At 30.9% G+C, this 24,149-nt stretch overlaps 1 protein-coding gene across 2 annotated transcripts in view; it reads right to left on the bottom strand.

Annotated features, from left to right (window-relative positions):
* The window catches only part of LOC127732693 (RAC serine/threonine-protein kinase-like), a 53,782-nt gene that overhangs the window by 6,948 nt on the left and 22,685 nt on the right, over positions 1-24,149 (bottom strand). Inside the window, exons 8-11 of one of the 2 annotated variants that reach the window (XM_052241867.1) lie at positions 21,343-21,471; positions 19,993-20,207; positions 18,771-18,858; positions 2,087-5,195 (exon numbers count right to left, since the gene is read on the bottom strand). In XM_052241867.1, the coding sequence (XP_052097827.1) occupies positions 4,947-5,195; positions 18,771-18,858; positions 19,993-20,207; positions 21,343-21,471 (681 nt within the window). In that variant the 3' untranslated portion in view covers positions 2,087-4,946. Of the gene's footprint in view, positions 1-2,086; positions 5,196-18,770; positions 18,859-19,992; positions 20,208-21,342; positions 21,472-24,149 lie in introns of those variants that run through there. The other variant, XM_052241868.1, reaches the window with a different exon arrangement.

Here is a 24,149-nt window from a genome sequence, read left to right as displayed (position 1 = left end):
ATGACTGAGGGGACGGGGACAAATATTCTCCATGGAAATGAGATGTGCTAATGCTTATACAACTGAACACTAATTAACATTGGCCTACCACTAATGGTTCCCCTTGAACTGACCTAATCACAAACTAATACATGTTAACTTAATTAGCAAAATTTTCAAAAACCGCTACAGCAGGGGCATAAAAATGTTTATATCATGTCATTTTTAAACCAAATTGTGTGGAAAAGTTTTACAGAAATCTCTATTTAAAGTGAAAAATATCTTTTTTATTAATGCATAATAAACCATTTATAGATCTAATTCACACATTTTAAATGATTGCATCTCTGGAAGTATAAAATGCTACATATACTAATTTTTTTACGATAGTCAGATGTAGGTTAATGAAAATTATATAGACAAAATAAGAAAAATGCAAAATACCACCATATAAAAATAATATGTGGTATATTGCATATGAGAGACAACTACCCATCCGAGTTCAAACGCTATGGATATAATCAAAATTATAGGTCACCGATATGGCCTTCAACAATGAGAAAACCAAAACCATATAGTCAGCATGAATAATATAGAAAAAATTTAATTCAAATGAGAAAACAACAGCCTTATTTATAACAATACAATTTAGGAAAAACAAATATTACAGAAATAGCTTATTTGACTAGTTCTAAACTTCTACCATTCAGATAACTCTTTTCTGCACTAATTTATGTCTTTATTCAGTACCTGTGACCTTAACCTACAATGTTCTGAACCTAAACTCATTCAAGATGGTTCTTATAATTGGGAAAGAAATAAAACCTTTCATGAGAACCAGTAGGTGTTTGTCAGAGTATTTAAATTCTTGGCGAGTGAACTGTCCAGTTGAATAAATACTGGTATATTACTTTTTTATTCAATGGGACAATTATTAAGTCTTTATCCTGACCTACCCCAACTGATTCTCATCAAAGATTTGATTTTCTAAACAGTACATCACCAGAAATCAAAGTTTGGTTATAATCCCAAGTAGTATCATCTGAAAAACCCTTTTAACATTGATTTTGGGTCAAATTTTAATATCAGGGACTTTGACTGTGGACATATTACCTCATTATAGATAGGGATCTTCCTCTTGTTATAGGAGTCATCATGTGTAAACCAACACATCTTTTGTAGGGTACATAAGTGACCCATTATAAGGTGAAAGTTATATTCATATGAAATACACCTTTTTTTCCTAGTGGCAATCAGAATTTTACTAATAAAAATATAATCTATCACTCATCTGGTAACCCACATTACATTACGAACAAACAATAAATCTATGATAAAATCTTCAATGTTTCTACTGGTAATGTAAAATTATAAAACCAACACTCTGTAAATTCACTCCTTCCTTGCATCAGACAAGAAAACATCTGACAAATATAGGCTAGCTACTGAAGGTTTTCTTTTCATCAATCCTGTTAATTTCAAAAACAAGTGACTACCTGATACGTTTCAATAGAAATAACAGCCTTCCAATATCCCCTGCTGTGCACATATTTATTTATTTGTCCAATGGCAATAATTACATTTTTTTTTATGTAGGCATGAGATCGAAAACAATGTTATTTTCCATTTCCAAGGGTATAAATAGCTGATACAAACTTTGATATTAATTGCATATAAATTCTACAAGAAATGCAGGTGTCGGAGTCCTTACAATGCAAATTTCAATACAAAATATTTCAAAAGGACACTGATGATGTAAAAATATTTGATCTAATCCACATAATAGGATCGTTTCTAGAAGGACTTTAAATCACCAATCTTAATTACGACCATAGTCAAAATTGCCTCTGGCGGCTACTTTTTCATCAGATAAGAACCAAATTTTTATTTAAGACCTTTCGTGAATTATTCCTGCAATTTTTGGATTAACTTGGCCTGATGTTTTCAGAGGAGATGATAAGTGTAAAATATCAAACAACAGATGGAAAACTATGGCTCAAATGGCCTCTATGTTTTTATATTTTATGTTTTTGGGTTGCTGACTCATTAATGTTAATACCACACATCTTGTAATTTATAGTTATTAATTGGAATAAATAAAATGATGTCAATTTATGAAGCAGATCATTTAATCAACATTAGTGGACATTATTTGTTTTACATTGCACTGCAGAATGACTCTGATAAAAATAACAATAATGTCATATCAATGAACGTTCAAATCATTCCTGTGATTATAAAGACATATAAAATTAAGTCTAACGATGCAAAATAAAACTTTTACAAATTTAATCTCAATAAAGAAATTGAACAGTTGTTTGTGAGACTATCACTCTTAACATTCTCATTTCTCTCTTTACATAATTAATAATTTCATCTGGAAAAAGTCATTAGGTTTTTCTTTAAAAAATAAAAATCTTTGTATAACATAGTCATGCGTTCTAAATCATTTAACATAACTTTCATCAGTTAATTATAATTTTAATGATTGTGTCATCTTCAATAGATTTCTTGGCTCAAATCTTAATTTTGTTCCATAATTATTTCAGGTAAAATGTTTTCCACAAACATATAATTTTTCACATGGTCAATCATCAAGGGTTTAAAAAAAAAATAAACATGCCATTATGATTGTTATACAAGCAAATTAATTAGAATTAATCAGGGAAACTTAATTTTGATTGACAATTAAAAAAAATACAGCTTGAATATATGAAGCAGTATTTGAACTTAAAAATAATGTTTTCTTTTCCAATGATTTTCTTCCACATTGAACTTCGACACATAGGGGTTAATCTATTTTCATTTTTCTTCATGGGAACTCTGAAATATACCAACTTAACAGAGATTTTGAATCAACCAAGTTCAACTCATCAGAAAAAGAAATGCATTGAACAAACTCGGATTGAAATATTAAATAATCTCATCTGAGATAATAACACAACCCTGTTCTACTCAACAAGGTTGAACTGTAAATACCAAATAGCAGTCCATACTGTTCTGTAAGGAACTTTGTGACTTTTTACAAAATGGTTCTTAAAAGATTTTTAAATTGTTAAGTTCTGGTAGTTAAATATGTGATCATATAGCTAAGAATGAAGGAAAATGCTGGCCATATGCCTACCAGGTTCTATTTTAATTATTTCTACTCATTTGAACATTTTTATCCCAAAATTGTGCTTCATAAACCAGAAATGGACCAAAATCATAGTTTTGAATTCTTTCATATTCCTAAGTTTCAAGTAACGTAATTAAGTTCAGCACTAGCAGACACAATAAAGTTGTTTAATTGCTAATAATAACTATTCTCAGCCACTAAGTTACAAAAAAACTATCATCATTCATACACTTGGTTTGAAGTGAATCAGTTTTTTTCATATTTTACAAATGTTCAAACTAGATGTATTCCCTGTCAATGCAAATCTTATATAAAGATAATGTTTTGATGTGCATAAGCTTTTAAGAATTTAAATTAACCATCTATTTTACCCAAAATGTATGATGCACTTATGAAGTCTAAATTATTGTCAGACCACACACACACACTGCACCATTTTCATTCAATTTCTTTGTATAGACAGGGAATTAAAATAAAGTCCTTAATTAGAAAATGGACTATAACCAGCATTTTTCTTTTGCTGATCAGCATCAAAACAACCATACAAACAAAGCAGCTAAATATTTTCTACAAGCATCAATGTAAAAATATTTCCTGTATTGGCACTTTTTCAGAATCAAATTCTTAGAACATGGATAGGTAACCAAAAACTATTATAAACCAGTATCAATCAATTAAGAATCAGTAAAATAAATATAAATGTGACTCAATCACTGTTGTTATATAAGCATTGTTACAAAAGAAATGGCAGAATTACATGCATTTAAAGCAATCAATATAATATTAAAATGAGTACAAAAAGATAAAATCTTTAAAAACATTTTCGATCCAGCGAAATGTCACAATAATTGTAATTAATATTGATAGTGGTAACAAACAGTAAAATTAAAGACACACTATAACATATCTGAAAGATAAATTTAACTGAGAAAAAAAAGTAGAAATTGTTTTTATTGCGAAAACGAAAATGATGAATGCAAAATATTATTAATAACACTCAAGTTTATTCATATTTTTTTTGTAAAATTTTGAATGAAATTTTTTTCCTGAACAGAAACTTAGATTTTACATTACAAGACACAATGAAGAATGTATACCTTGAATATAATTACAATACATATATACATAAAAAGACTGAAAACTTTCAGCAAATATGTCTTCTAAAATGAAAAAATAAAAATAACATAACTTTACTGCTATTTTGTCTCTCTCAAAATATAGTCGTTAAACAAAATAGCTGTGACAAAAAAAAAATTCTTTGTATCAGAACAACTTTAAACAATAATGCAGATGTTCCATAGATAATGAGTATCACCTGCAAGAATTAATTATTCAATTAGATTAGTCCACACTATAAAACCACATTTGAATTGTTTGGCCATGGCAATCTCTTTTTTCCAGTGACGTAGAGGAAATAGTGGATTTCAGATGGTACCCCTCTGAACCATATTTGATCTCCTGTTTGAATTCAGAAAACATTTAAATTATTTGTAACCCAAAAATAAAACATTACTTGCACAGATTCAATATCTGTAGACTAGTGAGTGTAACTTTGGGTGGTTAATGTGAAGGAATTATGAATGAATTGCTTATTAATCAATGTGTGGTAATGAAGGACAATGCAAGTTGTCTTATTGTGATCCCTTTATGTTGTTCCTGATATGAAGGCAAACAAAAATGAAACCATGTACTTTTAAGGAGGATATTTAACAAATTATAAAGTTGACATTTTATCACATTTATACCACAATATCCATTTTAAAATAACAACTTGACAAATCATATATCTAGATAATAACACTTCATTGAACAGTAATTGAAACAGAAACATATCTACATATGTTGTTCATCATGTGGTCCAACTTGTTTCAAAACTCATACAACTACTAGCATGACTTGCTGCTAAACTAGCTTTACTTCCATGGTAAGAAAATTTCTCAAAGTAAGGCAAAGCATCTGGCATTTCTTCATCTATACTCTCCAAAACATGTTTTGGTTGGTCTGGTGGTGTCAGGCTTACAGATTCTCCAGTGAAGACATCATCAAAATACCTAGTGTCAGTTTCAGAGGTCACAAGTGGCTTGAAGGGTGGCTGAACCTATTGGGAGAGTAAAGAGGTGCATGCGAATGAGTCTGGTGAAAAATATATAGAAAATGCAGAAAAAATTTATCATTAGCTGAAGAACTACCTGACAATGAGTTTTGGATTTTTCAAGAGAAATGTTAAACAATGTTTTGTCTTTTTTATGTTTTGTTTTATATTGTAATCAATTTTTATGGAAAATGTCATACTTTAATGTTAAAATTCTAAAACCAGTGTTTATTTTTTTTTTTAATAACCGAACTGAAATTGTTCCTTCAGTTTGCCATGACAACTGACAGTCAGCTAAACTTAATGCACTGTTTCTTAAACCTAATGCTTAGCAGAATATACAGAATTATTAATGAAAGCAAGTCCCTTTTACCACATATTATAAGCATACAAGATCAACATCTATGTACCTTTTATCGCTATTAGAAAGAATTCAAAGATTGTTTTCTGCTGTCATCAAGCTCTATTCCAATATTAAAATATCACCTTGCTTTGAAATCAAATTCCTGTAAATCTTAGCTTAAAATACATATTACTGATAAAGATAATACCAGATTCAAGCAAGAACAAAAATAGAAATATGATGGTAATGGTGTGGTTTATATTGTGTAATAAAAATATAAAAAAATGATATTGGTTAGATGTACATGAGAAAATGATATGGGGTAGAGACATACATTAGAAAGTATCCCAAATATATAAAGTAAAACCAGACTGAAACTCTCAACATGGTCTTCAGTGATGAGTATCAAGTCATCCAATAATGAGAACTTAAGAAGATCCATAAAAACTTTAAATAAATTCTTCACTAGACCAAAACCTCATTCATTTCAATCTAAGCAACCAGAAATAAAATGCTCCGCAGGGCGCAGCTTGATACGACCGCAGAGGTCGAACCCTGAACAGTTGGGGCAAGTATGGACACAACATTCAAGCTTGATACAGCTCTGAATTTGGATTGTGATTAAATATTTGACACAGCATAGGTTTCTGACACAGAATGAATGTGGTCTAAGAACTTAAAAATTTTAAATTGGACATTCACCTATTATGGTCCAATATCCAAAATCTAAATACATGGTTAGATTCAGCATATCAAAGAACCCCAAGTATTCAATTTTTGATGAAATCAAACAAAGTTTAATTTTGGACCCTTTTGACCTCAATGTGGACAAAGTTGATAACGGGGCCCAAAAATAAAAAATCTAAATACATGGTTAGATTCAGCATATCAAAGAACCCAATATATTCAATTTTTGTTGAAATCAAACAAAGTTTAATTTTGGACCCCGATTTGGACCAACTTGAAAACTGGGCCCATAATCAAAAATCTAAATACATGTTTAGATTCAGCATATCAAAGAACCCTAAAAATTCAATTTTTGTTAAAATCAAACTAAGTTTAATTTTGGACCCTTTGGACCTTAATGTAGACCAATTTGAAAACGGAACCAAAAATTAAGAATCTAAATACACGGTTAGATTCGGCATATCAAAGAACCCCAATAATTCAATTTTTGATGAAATCAAACAAAGTTAAATTTTGGACCCTTTGGACCTCAATGTGGACCAATTTAAAAACGGGGCCCAAAATCCAAAAACTTAATACACGGTTAGATTCAGCATATTAAAGAACCCCAAGAATTCAAGAATAAAACCCCATTGAAATTGATCAAGAAATAAGCAATTTATACGAAGTATCTTCTTTTGCACAATACTGTGCAATTGAATATTTCTTGCTATTGCGCAATACTGTACAATTGACAATTTCTTGCTATTGCGCAATATTGTGCCAATGGATATTTCTTGCTATTGCACAATACTGTGCAATTGAAGATTTCTTGCTATTGCGCAATACTGTGCAATTGAAGATTTCTTGCTATTGTGCAATACTGTGCAATTGAAAATTTCTTGCTATTGCACAATACTTATTATATAATAATTTACACATCCTGTTTGGTGTTTATCTCCTACCATATCATTATTATTTGCTTTTAAATATAAATCAGAAATAACCAACTTAAAATGGAAAATTTTAAAAGAAAAAAAAAGGAAAAAAAGAAAAAAAAAAAAAAAAAAAATCCCCCCCCCAAATTTTTTGAACCCCCTTATGATTCATCACCCCCAAACTCAATCCCAGCCTTCCCTTTGTGGTATGGTACCTTGCAGTACAATTTCAGAGAGATCCATACACTTGAACACAAGTTATTGTCTGGAAACTAGAAAAATGCTTATTTTTGGCCCCTTTTTGGCCCCCAATTCCTAAACGTTTCGGGCAATTACCCCCAAACTCAATTCCAGCTTTCCCTTTGTGATATGGAACCTTGTAGTACAATTTCAGAAATATCCAAACACTTACACACAGGTTATTGTCATGAAACTAGAAAAATGCTTGTTTTTTGCCCCTTTTTTGGCCCCTAATTCCTAAAATTTTGAGGCAATTACCCCCAAAATCAATTACAGCCTTCCTTTTGTGATATGGAACCTTGTGGTACAATGTCAGAGAGATCCATACACTTACAATAAAGTTATTGTCTGGAAGTTACAAAAATGCAAAAAAAAAAAAACACCAAAGTTTCTAAAACATATTACCAGCCCTAATTAGGTTTTCTCATTGCTTGTGACATTGAGTTATTTTGTCAAAATTTGATCTAAATCTGTCAACCAGAAGAAGACTCAAACATGATCACAAATTATATGTGTCAATAGGACACCATGCCCAACTAACCCTATATAAATACTTTATTTCTAAAAGCAATACAGCTTATAGGCATATAACAAAATTTACATCAAATTTCAACACATTTCCTTATTCAGTGAACTGCGAAATTTACCAAAACTCTTATTTGGCATATAAGGTATTTAAAAAGAGTTCCCATCATCAGACAACAACTTCTTGATAATATTACCTGAACCAAAAAACTTAACCTGATATGGAACAGATTAACAGACAGGAAAATGTACTGCATAGTGCCCCTTAGTATTGTAGGTGGGACATAAAAAGTGTATAATGATAAAATTCCAAATATGGTCTTACAAGTTTCTAAAATCAATGATTGTGACATGTAGGCCAAAAGAGTCAACAGAACAATAATGATACATTATCTGTAATTACTCCAACAATTATAAATCAAACATTTACCAATTTTTTCTGTTTTAGTTCCACTTTGCACCTACTATATTTATTCTAACAATGGCCATGTAACGGAAGTTTGTGGTGGGGACAACAATAGAGATGTGTTGGTACGATGTGAATACCCCCGCTCTGCAGCCTAATAATGAAGTGTCTACTGGAACGATACATAAACTCTATCTCTAAGTCATCATTTTAATGTTTTACTCTTATACACCAAAAGCAGCTCCAGATTTGAAGCATTACAAAAACTTTTTTTTGACAATCTAACTCCCAAGGGTCATATTTCCTGTGGTGTACCAAAGGAAGCTTCAAATCAGCAGGCATTACACAAACAAAACCCCCAGACAGTACAATTTCAAGGACCATGATTATGGTAAAAAATAGGAAAACAATAATAAAATGTGAATTTGATCTGTAACTAAGCATTGTACATTACTGTAACAAAAATAAAATCATTTGCAGGCATAAGATAAGAGGAATTTTGACGCTGCTTAATAGAATATTTACTCCTAAATTTGTTGGATGTGTATTGAATGATACTTTAGTCTGGGAGAAAATGATTTATTTATTAGTTATAATTTGCTTTGAACTAGTTTTCAGTAACTGTGAGTACATATTTCGGTGCTTTGTGTCTACTGTTTTTATGTTAGTTGATTTTGTGCCTCGTACCCATCTTTTGAATTAAGCAAATTCCTACTGAATTTTATAGTTAGTTCTTATGTTGTACTGTTTAACCACTGTCCCAGGTAAGGAGGAGGACTGAGCGCTCACAAAAATGTTTAACCCTGCCACATTCTTTTTGTACCTGACCCAAGTCATAATTGCCAATGAGACAACTATCCACTAAAGTTCAAATGAAATGGATGTAAGCAATTATAGGCAACTGTACAGCTTTCAACAATGAGAAAAACCCATACCATATAATCGGCTATAATGGACCCCAACATGAAAAATATTAAAGAATTCAATTGAGAAAACAAACGATCTATATTATAAAACAAGAATGTGTCCATAGTACACGGATGCCCCACTCGCACTATCATTTTCTATGTTCAGTGGACCGTGAAATTGGGGTAAAAACTCTAATTTGGCATTAAAATTAGAAAGATCATATCATAGGAAAATGTGTACTAAGTTTCAAGTTGATTGGACTTCAACTTCATCAAAAATTACCTTGACCAAAAACTTTAACCTGAAGCGGGACAGACGGACAAAACGGACGGAAGGACGGACAAATGAACAGACGCACAGACCGAAATTTTTTTTTATGAAAGACAATTGTGACAGACATGAACCAACGACAACCACTGAACTACAGGCTCCTGACTTGGAACAGGCACATAAACATGTTTATGAGCGCTCAACATCTACATGTACATCTTTATGTTCTGACTTTGACTCTCTTTTCACAATCTACTGATAAGATACAACATGCTTCTTGAGTGCAGTTTATTTGTGAAAGATATGAGAGCTTTTAGCAAAGTGTTTTTCTACTTGGGTGAGTGGCATGGAAGTTCTGTTGACCATATGAAATAAAATGCTTCGCTGGGCGCAGCTTGATACGACCGCAGAGGTCGAACCCTGAACAGTTGGGGCAAGTATGGACACAACATTCAAGCTTGATACAGCTCTGAATTTGGATTGTGATTAAATATTTGACACAGCATAGGTTTCTGACACAGAAAGAATGTGGTCTAAGAACTTCAATTTTTTTAATTTACCTATTATGGTCCAATGTCCAAAATCAAAATACATGGTTAGATTCAGCATATCAAAGAACCCCATATATTCAATTTTTGTTGAAATCAAACAAAGTTTAATTTTGGACCCCAACTTGGACAAACTTGAAAACTGGTCCCATAATCAAAAATCTAAACACATGTTTAGATTCAGCATATCAAAGTACCCGAAGAATTCAATTTTTGTTAAAATCAAACTAAGTTTAATTTTGGACCCTTTGGACCTTAATGTAGACAAATTTAAAAAACGGGACCCTAAATTAAAAATCTAAAAACACAGTTAGATTTGGCATATCAAAGAACCCCAATAATTCAATTTTTGATGAAATCAAACAAAGTTTAATTTTGGACCCTTTTGACCTCAATATGAACCAATTTGATAGCGGGCCCACAAATAAAAAATCTAAATACATGGTAAGATTCAGCATATCAAAGAACCCCATATATTCAATTTTTGTTGAAATCAAACAAAGTTTAATTTTGGACCCCAATTTGGACCAACTTGAAAACTGGGCCAAAAATCTAAAATCTAAATACATGTTTAGATTCAGCATATCAAAGAACCCCATATATTCAATTTTTGTTGAAATCAAACAAAGTTTAATTTTGGACCCCAACTTGGACCAACTTGAAAACTGGGCCCAAAATCAAAAATCTAAACACATGTTTAGATTCAGCATATCAAAGAACCCTAAGAATTCAATTTTTGTTAAAATCAAACTAAGTTTAATTTTGGACCCTTTGGACCTTAATGTAGACAAATTTAAAAAACGGGACCCAAAATTAAAAATCTAAATACACGGTTAGATTCGGCATATCAAAGAACCCCAATAATTCAATTTTTGATGAAATCAAACAAAGTTTAATTTTGGACCCTTTGGACCTCAATGTGGACCAATTTAAAAACGGGGCCCAAAATCCAAAAACTTAATACACGGTTAGATTCAGCATATTAAAGAACCCCAAGAATTCAAGAATAAAACCCCATTGAAATTGATCAAGAAATAAGCAATTTATACGAAGTATCTTCTTTTGCACAATACTGTGCAATTGAATATTTCTTGCTATTGCGCAATACTGTACAATTGACAATTTCTTGCTATTGCGCAATATTGTGCTATTGGATATTTCTTGCTATTGCGCAATACTGTTAAATTGAAGATTTCTTGCTATTGCGCAATACTGTGCAATTGAAGATTTCTTACTATTGTGCAATACTGTGCAATTGAAAATTTCTTGCTACTGCACAATACTTATTATATAATAATTTACACATCCTGTTTGGTGTTTATCTCCTACCATATCATTATTATTTGCTTTTAAATATAAATCAGAAATAACCAACTTAAAATGGAAAATTTTAAAAGAAAAAAAAAGGAAAAAAAGAAAAAAAAAAAAAAAAAAAATCCCCCCCCCAAATTTTTTGAACCCCCTTATGATTCATCACCCCCAAACTCAATCCCAGCCTTCCCTTTGTGGTATGGTACCTTGCAGTACAATTTCAGAGAGATCCATACACTTGAACACAAGTTATTGTCTGGAAACTAGAAAAATGCTTATTTTTGGCCCCTTTTTGGCCCCCAATTCCTAAACGTTTCGGGCAATTACCCCCAAACTCAATTCCAGCTTTCCCTTTGTGATATGGAACCTTGTAGTACAATTTCAGAAATATCCAAACACTTACACACAAGTTATTGTCATGAAACTAGAAAAATGCTTGTTTTTTGGCCCCTAATTCCTAAAATTTTGAGGCAATTACCCCCAAAATCAATTACAGCCTTCCCTTTGTGATATGGAACCTTGTGGTACAATGTCAGAGAGATCCATACACTTACACACAAGTTATTGTCTGAAAGTTACAAAAATGCTTATTTTTGGCCCCTTTTTGGCCCCTAATTCCTTAACTGTTGGTACCATAACCCCCAAAATCAATCCCAACCTTCCTTTTGTGGTATTGAACCTTATGGTGAAATTTCATGGAGATCCATTCACTTAAACTAAAGTTAGAGTGCGAAAACCAATGTGTCTTCGGACGACGCCGGACGACGCCGGACGACGACGACGACGACGACGACGCCAACGTCATACCAATATATGACCAAAAAATTTTTAATTTTTGCGGTCGTATAAAAATCACCATAGCAACATGCAGGTTAAGTTATCTGCTAGCTAACACTATATAGAGTTGCAGATTTATATATATATATATGAAAGCAAGTATGTTTTGTTCTATAATTTGAAGCAATATATGAATATAACTGTATCATTTTTATGCTCAGCATTGAGAAAATTAAAAGTTCCTTTTTTTTATCCCTTTGTATGCTTATAAAAAGTTTTTTTTTAATGTATTACGAGAATAAGGCAATTACTTGAAATATGTGTTTTTTTAAGATATGTTTTCATAATTCGTTTTTTGTGATTTTTTTTATATGTTATGTATCAATTCTTTTGATTCATTTGGATGGGTAAAACACATTTGGTGATAATGGGACAAGTTAGCCACTGTGACCTCTAGAAATGATGAAAAAAATAACCATTTTCAGTTCTTTAAAATCAAATAATTAATTTTATATAAGACTAAACATCCCATTCAATTTTATTTTGCCCCAATCTATGACCTCATGAAATATGATACTAATAATTTTGCCTTCTTTCTAAAGGCCATTAATTTTAAATACAGGTTTGAAAAAAATTCTTCATTTGTTTCTACACAAAATATGAATAGTCATTAAAAATAAGCCAAACCATTGAAAAGAAATCCTTGATAAAAATATCAAAATTTCTTTTTAAATGAATAAACTCATTAGGTTTGCACCTTTTTTGAAAACAAATTCTTCATCTTCTACTGACTGCTTATACAAAAATGTTGCAGACAATGTTGTAGAGACTATAGGATGTTTGGTCTTGAATATGTAATAACATAATGTTTTAAATAACTAACATTAAAGTAAAAAATTTATATATATAAACTGCCTGTATGGAAAATAAAACATCTATAAACAATACCATAAAGGCTTCTATTTCCTATGGTTGTCCTTTTGAAAGACATTCAACTGTTTGTCATTTGGTAAAATTTGACAAACCTTACTTAGGGCAAAATCTGACAAACAATATAGGAACCACCTTTAAAATACCAATTACAATAATATAATTTACTCTTTTTCCATACAGACAAGATATTTGGAAGATATAATAAACAAATGTTTTAGTAATACCGATCTGATTAAAATATTAAAATACAGATCCTATGTCCACGCTTCACATACAAGGATCTGAAAAAGCTCCATTATACTTTCTGTTTAAACGACCTTTCGGTATCCTCATGTTTTGTCGTAATGAAACACATCATTAAAAAGTTGGAGGCTAACATTTCATTGGTTGATATAAAATTTATCAGAACAAAAAGTAGGATGGAGTGTTGCAAGATCCTTGTAAGCGAAGCATGGACACAGGATCTGTCTTTTATTCAGATGGTAGTAATACTATTCAATGTTTAACTGTACTTGGAATATTACAATGAAGCACAAACAGAAGATATTGAATGGTATATCAGATGGTTAGCATACCTTGGTGGGTTGTATTTAATTTGCAAATATTTACGTACAATGGTGACAGTATTTCAACAAAATGCACATGCGTTTGTCTTCTTTAAAAATAATCAATACACAAAAACCACACCAATACCAATATAATTTGCTCAACAGTTAACCTCATATTTTAAAATATAAGCTAAGATTACAGAAAACAGATTTTGTTCAAAATAAAGCATAATTCTGTTGTCTTATTATTGAGTATAAAGTTATCTTTAGACAAAATCTAACCTATGTAGAAAATTAAATGCATTATATCTGTATTAATAGAAGGTTTCGATTGACAAAATTTGAGCAAGAGTTACTTCATTTTTGTCAACATGCTGGAAGTCTAAATGCACAAATTCCTTCATAAATCAGCCAAATTCAACTTGTTATTTCTGAACAATTTTAATTTCTTTTACTCTTGCTAGATTCATCACTACAATCTAGTAAGGGACTTTTATCAGATTTATTTGTACAGCATGTTTCAATTTGATTCCTCAAATTGGAAAATCAACTCTTTTGCCCGCCAAAATAGCACCCAAGGGAAATAACTCAAATTCATATTATGTCATAACGAAACATATCTATATGTGAAAAATCAGTACATTTTCATGTTCATACATAAAAGAAAAACATCAGTTGCATGAATAAATCATTTATAACTACAATATCAAATGTTTTACACAATACAAAGGTCAATCATACCATCCATATCTACTTTCAGGCATTTCATTTTAATACTTAATCTATACTTGTGTTACTCAATAAAATTGATAACTTTTCTTAGGCAATAAGTGTGAGGTTTCTCTGAATGAACACCAACAGAGAAATTCAGAATCAAATAATAACGCTATCATCCATTTATTCACATTTGGTATATTTACAATTATGCTGATTCTCTTGCTTAAAGTTCCTGTTTTGAGGTGTTCGATATAATGGTTTTATCTAGAACTCTTGTTCTTTGGCCAAAACTTTCACATTGATTTAACAATAAGAACAAGAGGCTCTCAAGAGCCTGAATCGCTCACCTGAATTTTTTTGCTCAATTCATTCATCAATCATGATTTACATTTTTGCTTTTTAATGTATATCGGTGTTTGCTTAAAAAAAATGCCACTTAAAAATTCTTTGTTTTGGTCATATTTGCCTCAAAATAAAAAAAAAATGATTTGTCTGCAATCTCACTGCAGATAGATTTTAAATTGTTGATCATATTTATTCTGTAAGTTTTTTCCTTGGTGCTTAAAGAGATGAAATATAAAAACTGTATTTTACTACTATGTTCTTTCTTGGCAATAGCAGCCATGTTTTACAATGCATTATATTTTAGATATAATTTCTAAGCTAAATACTGAATAGAAATTCCAGGTATAATTTCAATCAACAGTGGACATGGATAGTATCTAGCATTCTGAGATAATTGCATAGAAATGTGAGTCAATTCACTCAAGGATCCCACATGTCATAATTAGTTCAATTACCTCTCTTGAAATATTTCAGAGAAAAAGTAATGATTCAACAAGAAAATTGTAAAAAAAAAAAATCTTTCAAGGCAATAACCAAAACTATAATTTCTCCCAAAAAATAACCCAACAACGGGTTGGCAAATTGGTCTAAACATTTTGTTGCAGATAGATCTTAATCTATTCAATACTCCTGTCACTTTTGCTCTAACTGCTTTAGTTTGTAATAGAAAGTAATAGACGCACAAAAAATGTAAAAAATTGTGTTTCAAGGGCAATAACTCCTTAAGGGGTCAATTGATAACTTGATCATATATTTGTAGATCTTACTTAGCTGAATATTTTTCTCTTTTACACTTTCTATCTACTATAATTTTAAAGATAATAACCAAAAAATAAAATTTCTAAAAACAAACTACTTCTGACAGTTACCCAACAATTGGTTCTCCAATTGGCCTGAAAATTTCATAGCAGATAGATCTTGACCTATTCATCACTTTAACTCCTTTTCACAGTGGCTCTAACTGCTTTAGTTTTTGAGATATAAGCCAAAAACTGCATTTGACCCCTATGTTCTAATTTGAGAAACAGTGGCCATGTTTTGATCAAAACTTCAGATACAATTCATAAACTAGGTACCCTAAGGAACATTCAGCTAAAGTTTGAAGGTATTTTGCCCAGTAGTTTCAGAGGAGAAGATTCTTGAAAAAGTTTACGACGACGACAGACAATGAACAACGACAGACGCCAAGTAATGGCATAAGCTCACCTGGCCCTGTGGGCCAGGTGAGCTTATAAGGTGTTATAGCTAAAACTGATCCAAATTTGTTTTTAACTAAATTTCACTTTTGCAGTGGAAAGTAATTTGGTTGTTTTAATATTTAACTGATAAATCAATGTTAAATTATAATGAATAAAATGCTTTGCTGGGCGCAGCTTGATACGACCGCAGAGGTCGAACCCTGAACAATTGGGGCAAGTATGGACACAACATTCAAGCTTGATACAGCTCTGAATTTGGATTGTGATTAAATATTTGACACAGCATAGGTTTCTGACACAGAAAGAATGTGGTCTAAGAACTTGAATTTTTTTAATTTACCTATTATGGTCCAATGTCCAAAATCAAAATACATGGTTAGATTCAGCATATCAAAGAACCCCATATATTCAATTTTTGTTGAAATCAAACAAAGTTTTATTTTGGACCCCAACTTGGACAAACTTGAAAACTGGGCCCATAATCAAAAATCTAAACACATGTTTAGATTCAGCATATCAAAGAACCCCAAGAATTCAATTTTTGTTAAAATCAAACTAAGTTTAATTTTGGACCCTTTGGACCTTAATGTAGATAAATTTAAAAAACGGGACCCAAAATTAAAAATCTAAAATCACAGTTAGGTTTGGCATATCAAAGAACCCCAATAATTCAATTTTTGATGAAATCAAACAAAGTTTAATTTTGGACCCTTTTGACCTCAATATGAACCAATTTGATAGTGGGGTCCACAAAATCTAAATACATGGTTAGATTCAGCATATCAAAGAACCCCATATATTCAATTTTTGTTGAAATCAAACAAAGTTTAATTTTGGACCCCAATTTGGACCAACTTGAAAACTGGGCCAAAAATCTAAAATCTAAATACATGTTTAGATTCAGCATATCAAAGAACCCCATATATTCAATTTTTGTTGAAATCAAACAAAGTTTTATTTTGGACCCCAACTTGGACAAACTTGAAAACTGGGCCCATAATCAAAAATCTAAACACATGTTTAGATTCAGCATATCAAAGAACCCCAAGAATTCAAATTTGTTAAAATCAAACTAAGTTTAATTTTGGACCCTTTGGACCTTAATGTAGACCAATTTAAAAAACAAGACCCAAAATTAAAAATCAAAATACACGGTTAGATTTGGCATATCAAAGAACCCCAATAATTCAATTTTTGATGAAATCAAATGAAGTTTAGTTTTGGACCCTTTTGACCTCAATATGAACCAATTTGATAGCGGGGTCCACAAAATCTAAATACATGGTTAGATTCAGCATATCAAAGAACCCCATATATTCAATTTTTGTTGAAATCAAACAAAGTTTAATTTTGGACCCCAATTTGGACCAACTTGAAAACTGGGCCAAAAATCAAAAATCTAAATACATGTTTAGATTCAGCATATCAAAGAACCCCATATATTCAATTTTTGTTAAAATCAAACAAAGTTTAATTTTGGACCCTTTAAACCTTAATGTAGACTAATTTGAAAACTGGACCCAAAATTAAAAATCTAAATACACGGTTAGATTCGGCATAACAAATAAATAAATGTGGTCAAAGATTTTACAAATCTAATGCGCCATACTGTGCAATTAAAGATTACTTCTTGAAATTTTTCAATATTTGAAATTTGAAAAAAAAATAATATTTGAAGAATAATTCTTTTTAATTTCTGAAATCTGAAATGAGAAAAAATTGACCCCCCACAATTTCTTTTTACCACCCCCCCCCTTTTTTCCCCCAAAAAATCTTTCCCTCAAGATATGGTCATAATCTCAATTCAAATTTCCAATGGAGTTTGCAACCATAATTACCCATTTAAATTTACCATAGTGCTAACTTAATCTATTTTATAATAGAATTTAAAATATAGTGTCAAATCTTTCATATAAAAAAAAAAGATGCAACATTTGCAGATATTTTTACTGGTCTTCCTTTATAAATATGCATTTCTTTAAACATAATTTAAAAGCAGTGTAAGGGAAGTAACCAAAACGTTGTATTTGGATTACCTCCCTTACACTGTTTTAAATTATCTTAATTGTTCATTTACCATTACTTTATACATAATTTAAAAGCAGTGTAAGGGAGATAATTTCAATGATGTATTTGATTTATCTCCCTTACACTGCTTTAAATTATGTTTTGTACTAAAGTATTTGTCCGTTAACCAGGACAACCTTGTTTTTCCCCCTTTTTTGCCCCTAATTCCTAAACGGTTTGAGCCATAACCCGCCAAAGCAAATCCTAACCATCCCTTTGTGGTATGGAAACTTGTAGTATAATTTCAGAGAGATCCATACACCGTTCCACAGTTATTGTCTGGAAACTAGAAAATGCTTATTTTTGGCCCCTAATTCCTTAACTGTTGGTACCATAACCCCCAAAATCAATCCCCACCTTCCTTTTGTGGTATTGAACCTTATGGTAAAATTTCAAAGAGATCCATTCACTTAAACTAAAGTTAGAGTGCGAAAACCAATGTGTCTTCGGGTGACGACGACGCCAACGTCATACCAATATACGACCGCAAAAATTTTTTGCAGTCGTATAAAAACTGATATTTTTTACCATAATCATGTGACATCTATGGATATTTTGATAGATCAATTTCAATTATTAAATGAAAATATGTAACAGTTATGTAGTTATCTAACATCATACATTTTATTGATGCAGTAATGAGGATTTTTTTATTCAAAATATGAAGAACTACATTTTTAGCAGTTTTTTAAGTTTGTACTAAATTATACCCTTTTTTTTGGTCTAACTTCTCCTTCTCCATTGTAAAGAAAAATGTTTGAAAAACTATTTATCCTTTAATGTATTCTAAGTGGAAAAAGAAATTCTGACAAAAGACAGACCACACAAAATACACCTACCTTCTTCTCAACTAAGTCCTGCCAGTTAACTGTTTTAAAGAATGGATGTGCTATAATTTCTTTTACATCCTGTTCACTTCCTCCAAGTCTAAAATAACAAATTGTCAAGATATGAAACTTTTTTTATTTAATATGAGTTTGACAGGATAAATAAATGGGGAATGTGTCCATGGGACATTCCCACACTTGCATATAATGTTATAAAGGGACATAAATCAAGAACTGTAAAATTGACGCTACCCAAATTCAAATTTGATCTGAGTTTCGTGGTAATAGGCATTGTGTATTTACATGTAGTTGAGGCACATTTAATTTAGAGAATGGAAATGAAAATGCAGCAATTTTTCCATTAGTAAAGGGGCCTAACTCAAGAACGGTAAAAGAGACGCCACCCAAATTCATACTTGATCTGTTTTTTTGTGGTAATAAGCATTGTGTATAAGTTTCATAGCGTAAACAAAAGTTTGAGAAGGGAAACCAATTTCCGGATGGATGTACAGACAAACAAGGGTAGCACTTAATGCCCACTTCACTAATGCAACAGCATATTATTAATCAATGTAAAGTCTATAAAAGTACTTCTTATCTTGAAACTTGAACAATGTAAATATCAAAATCATCACTTATTGAAGACAGATGAGTGGGACCTCATATTCTGTATATTGATGCTTATACAACAGCAGAACTTTAATCAATATTTTATCAACAGTACAATTTCACTGAAGCATGGCATACTGCATGGCATTAGGTTGAAAGGATGGTAAAGCAACTGTTCTTTTCTTTTTTCTTGTAAGAAAAATTGTAAAATGTAGAGAGTTCTATGAAGCAATGAATGAGAGAGGTTTCTATTTATAGTTGGTCTGTTGGTCTATATATATAATGCCACTTTCTAAACACTTCTTAAAATTTAGTCAACTTATTGATGGTGAATAAGGTAGATTGACAATTATAGCATTCATGAAACAATTACAATGATATTCAGCAAAACATTGGAAAACTCTTATCAAATGTTGGAAGACAGAGAGAAACACTTTTTTGCAATACCTCCATATTTCAATGACAACCACAATTTTTAAAACTATTATTATGCATATGCAGTTGATATTTGTCTAGATAAGTTTTCTATAAAGTATATAATGAACCCTGCATTTATCAAGCATAACTAATAGCTTTAAGATTTTTCCCAAATTAACAGATTTTCAAAACATTCATTAATACCAACCTTTCATGTGGATTTTTCTTTAAAAACCCTTCAAGAAGACTCTTGGCATCTTCTGACAATGTCCTTGGAAACCGCACTGATTGTAACAATATAAGTTCAAATAAAACATCATGATCACGATTGTAAAAAGGTAAACGTCCACACATCATTTCATACATAACAACACCTGTGCCCCACCAATCTACTGCTCGACCATAATCATTGTCTTCTAAAACCTAAAAACATAAAATACAATTGATACAAAAAATATATATTTCTTTATATTCAGAAACGAATGTGTTGTTCTTATAAATACAAAAAAATCAAGATGATAATGATCACAAAATTCTATTACATCTTTTGCAGGAATCATATTTACTAATCTCTCATAACTGTCATTTATTTAATGTGTAAGGTTCTCAATAATAAATGCACACATTTAATTCTTAATTTACAGTACATACAATCTTATATTTCACATTTTACACGAAGATTGCCAACATATTCTTTATACACATATTTTCTTGTTATGAACCAATTTAGAAATGCTGTTGGATTATCTGACTCTCTTCTAGTTTTGAGATTTTTATTGGTCCAAAAGGACGTAAATCTGTGCAGCATAAATAACATGGACAAAAATGGCATACTGAGAATCAGAAAATTCATATCAACATAACAATTTATAAACTACTATTTTTCTTTTTTTTTTTAACACAATACTATTATTCTGTTTGCCCCTGCCATTTTTGGAACGGAAAATTTCCCATCCTTAAGGTTAGCACATTACCACAGAGCATGAAAACTGGTACAATACTGTCAGGACAAACGTTTCTGTATTATAATCACTATTGCAACACTTTTTCATTATTCTATCTAGGTAACAATGTATGCAAATGAATTCACAACACTCTGGTCAAATAATGTACAGTTTAACTGTGATAACTTGTATGCCTAGTCCTCTTTTATATTTTTTCCTTTAATCTTCAGAATTTGATGCTAAGATATTTTTTTTTCTGCACTTGCTTCATACTAACCTTTCACTTGCAATGGGCTAAAGATTTTCACCAGTTGATCAGTTTGAAGATATGATCTCAAACTGCAACTTGGAAAAACATGTTTGCCCTTTGTTATTGTGAAAGGACTAAACCTTTTGAATTTAAGCACAGTAAAACACAATTTATTGTTCTCATTTGTATTTTTTTCACAAACAAAGTAGCCACCACAAACTTAGATTAAGTCACCATACAAGAGTAGTGGTTGCTTAAAAAAAATGAAGATTAATTAACTTAAATAAAAACAAAATTAAAATCCCATTAAATTGCATAACTAAAAAATATTTGTAAGTTTACAATAATATCATTCAATACTTACTTCAGGAGCCAAATACTCGGGAGTACCACAAAATGTTTTCGTACTAGCTCCATAAAACATTTCTTCTTTACAAAGTCCAAAATCAGCTATTTTGATATGTCCATCTTTATCTAACAACAAATTTTCTAACTGAAATTAAAATTTGATATTCAGTTTAATTCATCCAAATAACTAACCAAAAAATAGAAATGACCTGAATTATTAAATTTCTGGAAATTACTTAGTTGTCTCAGATACTGCACAAGATAATTGTAAGACCTTATTTTAAAGTATGTTTATATTTGCTGAAGTACGTAAGCTCATTATATAATTAATCATTTCATTGCTGAAGACAATCTGGCAACTGCCAAGATGAAGAACAGCAATTAAAGCCTTGTTCCTTTGATAATTAGGTCACTTCTTAGTGTTTCATGGTGTTATTTTACTGGTGCAATCTACATTTCCAATATACAATGTAGTTTTTTTTATAAGCTATGTTACATGTGTTTATGACATCATCAAATGCAACTCATGACCAGATTTTTGCTTGCTATGAGTAACACAATTAGTACCACTATCATGACTAGTGGAGAAAAAGCTGTTCAATCTTATTAAAGCATCTGAGTTTATCATTGGATTTTATAAGGTTAGAGTTGTTCAATCTGTTATTTTCTGTGTAGACCTTGAGGAACATTGTTTGTCTACTTGTCCTTTTTTCGGTAGACCATGGTGTTGTCTGTTTTTCTTCTACATGTGGATTTGACAACTTTTTCACAGAAAATGCAGTAAAGGAATTGAAACAAATTACCATATAATTTAAAACTTTCACTGAAGGAATTAAGTCCATACATGTATTTGGCCAAGGCCTCTTTTAAAAGATATATGACATGGCAATGTAAAAACTGTTTGAAAACTAAAGTGCCCCATAACACAACTTGAGATGATCTTACAAACTAAAACAACAGAGATTGGCATTAATGTACAATGAATCAAAGTCTGTACAGCGTGAAAAGTAGGTTAAACAGATTTACTTTAGCCTAGATGATCACCTTTTTACTAACATCACCTATTGCAAGTTAAGATCCTTTTGTAAAATTAGGAAAAGCATGAAAAGTGTCAGTATGTCAAACTGGTTTAAATTTGCCTAAACACTAACTGACATACTAGCTGTTGCAATAAGAATATTCCACGCAAAGGTTTATTTTTTTCAAAACATTTTGGTCTTCATCAATGCCTGAAAGTTGGGTTACATGTACTTTCATCCATAGTTCATCAGGCAGGTAAGAATAGACCTCCAATAAATTTTTTGGGGGTCATAATTTCTTTTCAATTAAAAGTGATTTGTGGACAATATTGAAAAAATGTTTATTGATTATAATTTGCTATCACTGCAATCACATTTGGTTCCATATTATATATTTTAGACATTTATACGTCAATTTAAAATCAATTTTAAGCTATAAGTTTTATGCGTTCTTAATAGTTGTAAATAAATACCACAAAATCAACCAGTGTCAGAAATCTTTTTTACAAGGTAATAAATCAAAACAATAATTCACAGAATGTAATTTATGATTTACACTTTTCTTAAACCACAAAGTAAATTGTCGTTATGTTCCTAAATAATGATTACTGACAGGTGTTTCAAACACTGGTGAAAATTGTCTTCCTGTTCATAACTGATAATTGCTTGCCAAGGGTTTAGAATACAACCTTGAAAAGGTGACATGGCTGATAATTTTTCGGGCAAAACAGTTTTGTAATAGGGATTTGGGTATATTGTATTCTATCTTAGTTGTTTACGTCCAAGTTTACGCCATAACAGCCAAAATTAACATTTCCAGATATCTGATACACATAAAAAAGCATAGAAGAATGAAACTTTGATATAAATAGAAGTAATGCATTTAAGTAGAGCAAACCAATTGGGTCTTTGTTTGGATAATGACTTTTTTACTAAAGAGATCAGATGATCCTTTCAAGGTCTCAAAGTACGAAATATGTGAACTTATATAAAGAGAACCATATAATTTTTGATTTACATGACATTGTTTTAACTGCATTCTTATATTCCCTCTAAGCAGTGTCTATTTTTAAGAAATGATGATCCTACAACTTACGTGACCCAAAATGCAATTCTTTATCATTTAGATTTAGGTCACACAAGTATGGAATTTAGCATGTTGACATGATACTCTTTTATTTCATGAAATATGGGTCATGATATGCATATGGCTAAAGACTCCAAGGGTTATTCACAAGTCTCAATTGTAATTTTGACAAATATTTAACATTTATTTCTATAAAGCAGAGTATGCCAATCCATATATAGGTATCAAGGATTTCTCTACACATAACTGTGAAATGTACATTTGTGCACTTATATGAAGCGATTTTTTTAAATTTCATTCAATTTCTATGTAGGAAATGAGTGGTGACAAATTTCCTTACATATGAAAAGGACATGTCCATGTTTTTCTAAGGGAAACCTAATAAATCAATCTCATACAAAATTTCCGGTGAACAATGACATGTGGTATAAATTAGTTCTGTCATCTTAAGTAAACAGAAGGATTCCTTAAAATGAAAAAAATAGGTGTTAAAACAGAGAAACACATTGATGGAAAGGACAAAAACCTTATGTACTTAAAACATATAATACATATTGTATTTTGCATCTATTTCTAATTTGTATATATATTAATCTATGTCTTGTTGTAAGTTATCCTCCTGTGACATAATCGTCAATTTGTTGAAGGCGGTCACTATATGGTAGAAGTAGAAGTACAAGTACAACTGAAACTTAATTAATAGCACAAGTTTCATTA

This window comes from Mytilus californianus, unplaced genomic scaffold (assembly GCF_021869535.1).
Source record: "Mytilus californianus isolate M0D057914Y unplaced genomic scaffold, xbMytCali1.0.p SCAF_26, whole genome shotgun sequence".
Lineage (NCBI taxonomy): Eukaryota > Metazoa > Mollusca > Bivalvia > Mytilida > Mytilidae > Mytilus > Mytilus californianus.
Note: the sequence above shows the minus strand (reverse complement) of the source record. Positions and strands in the feature narration are given on the sequence as shown.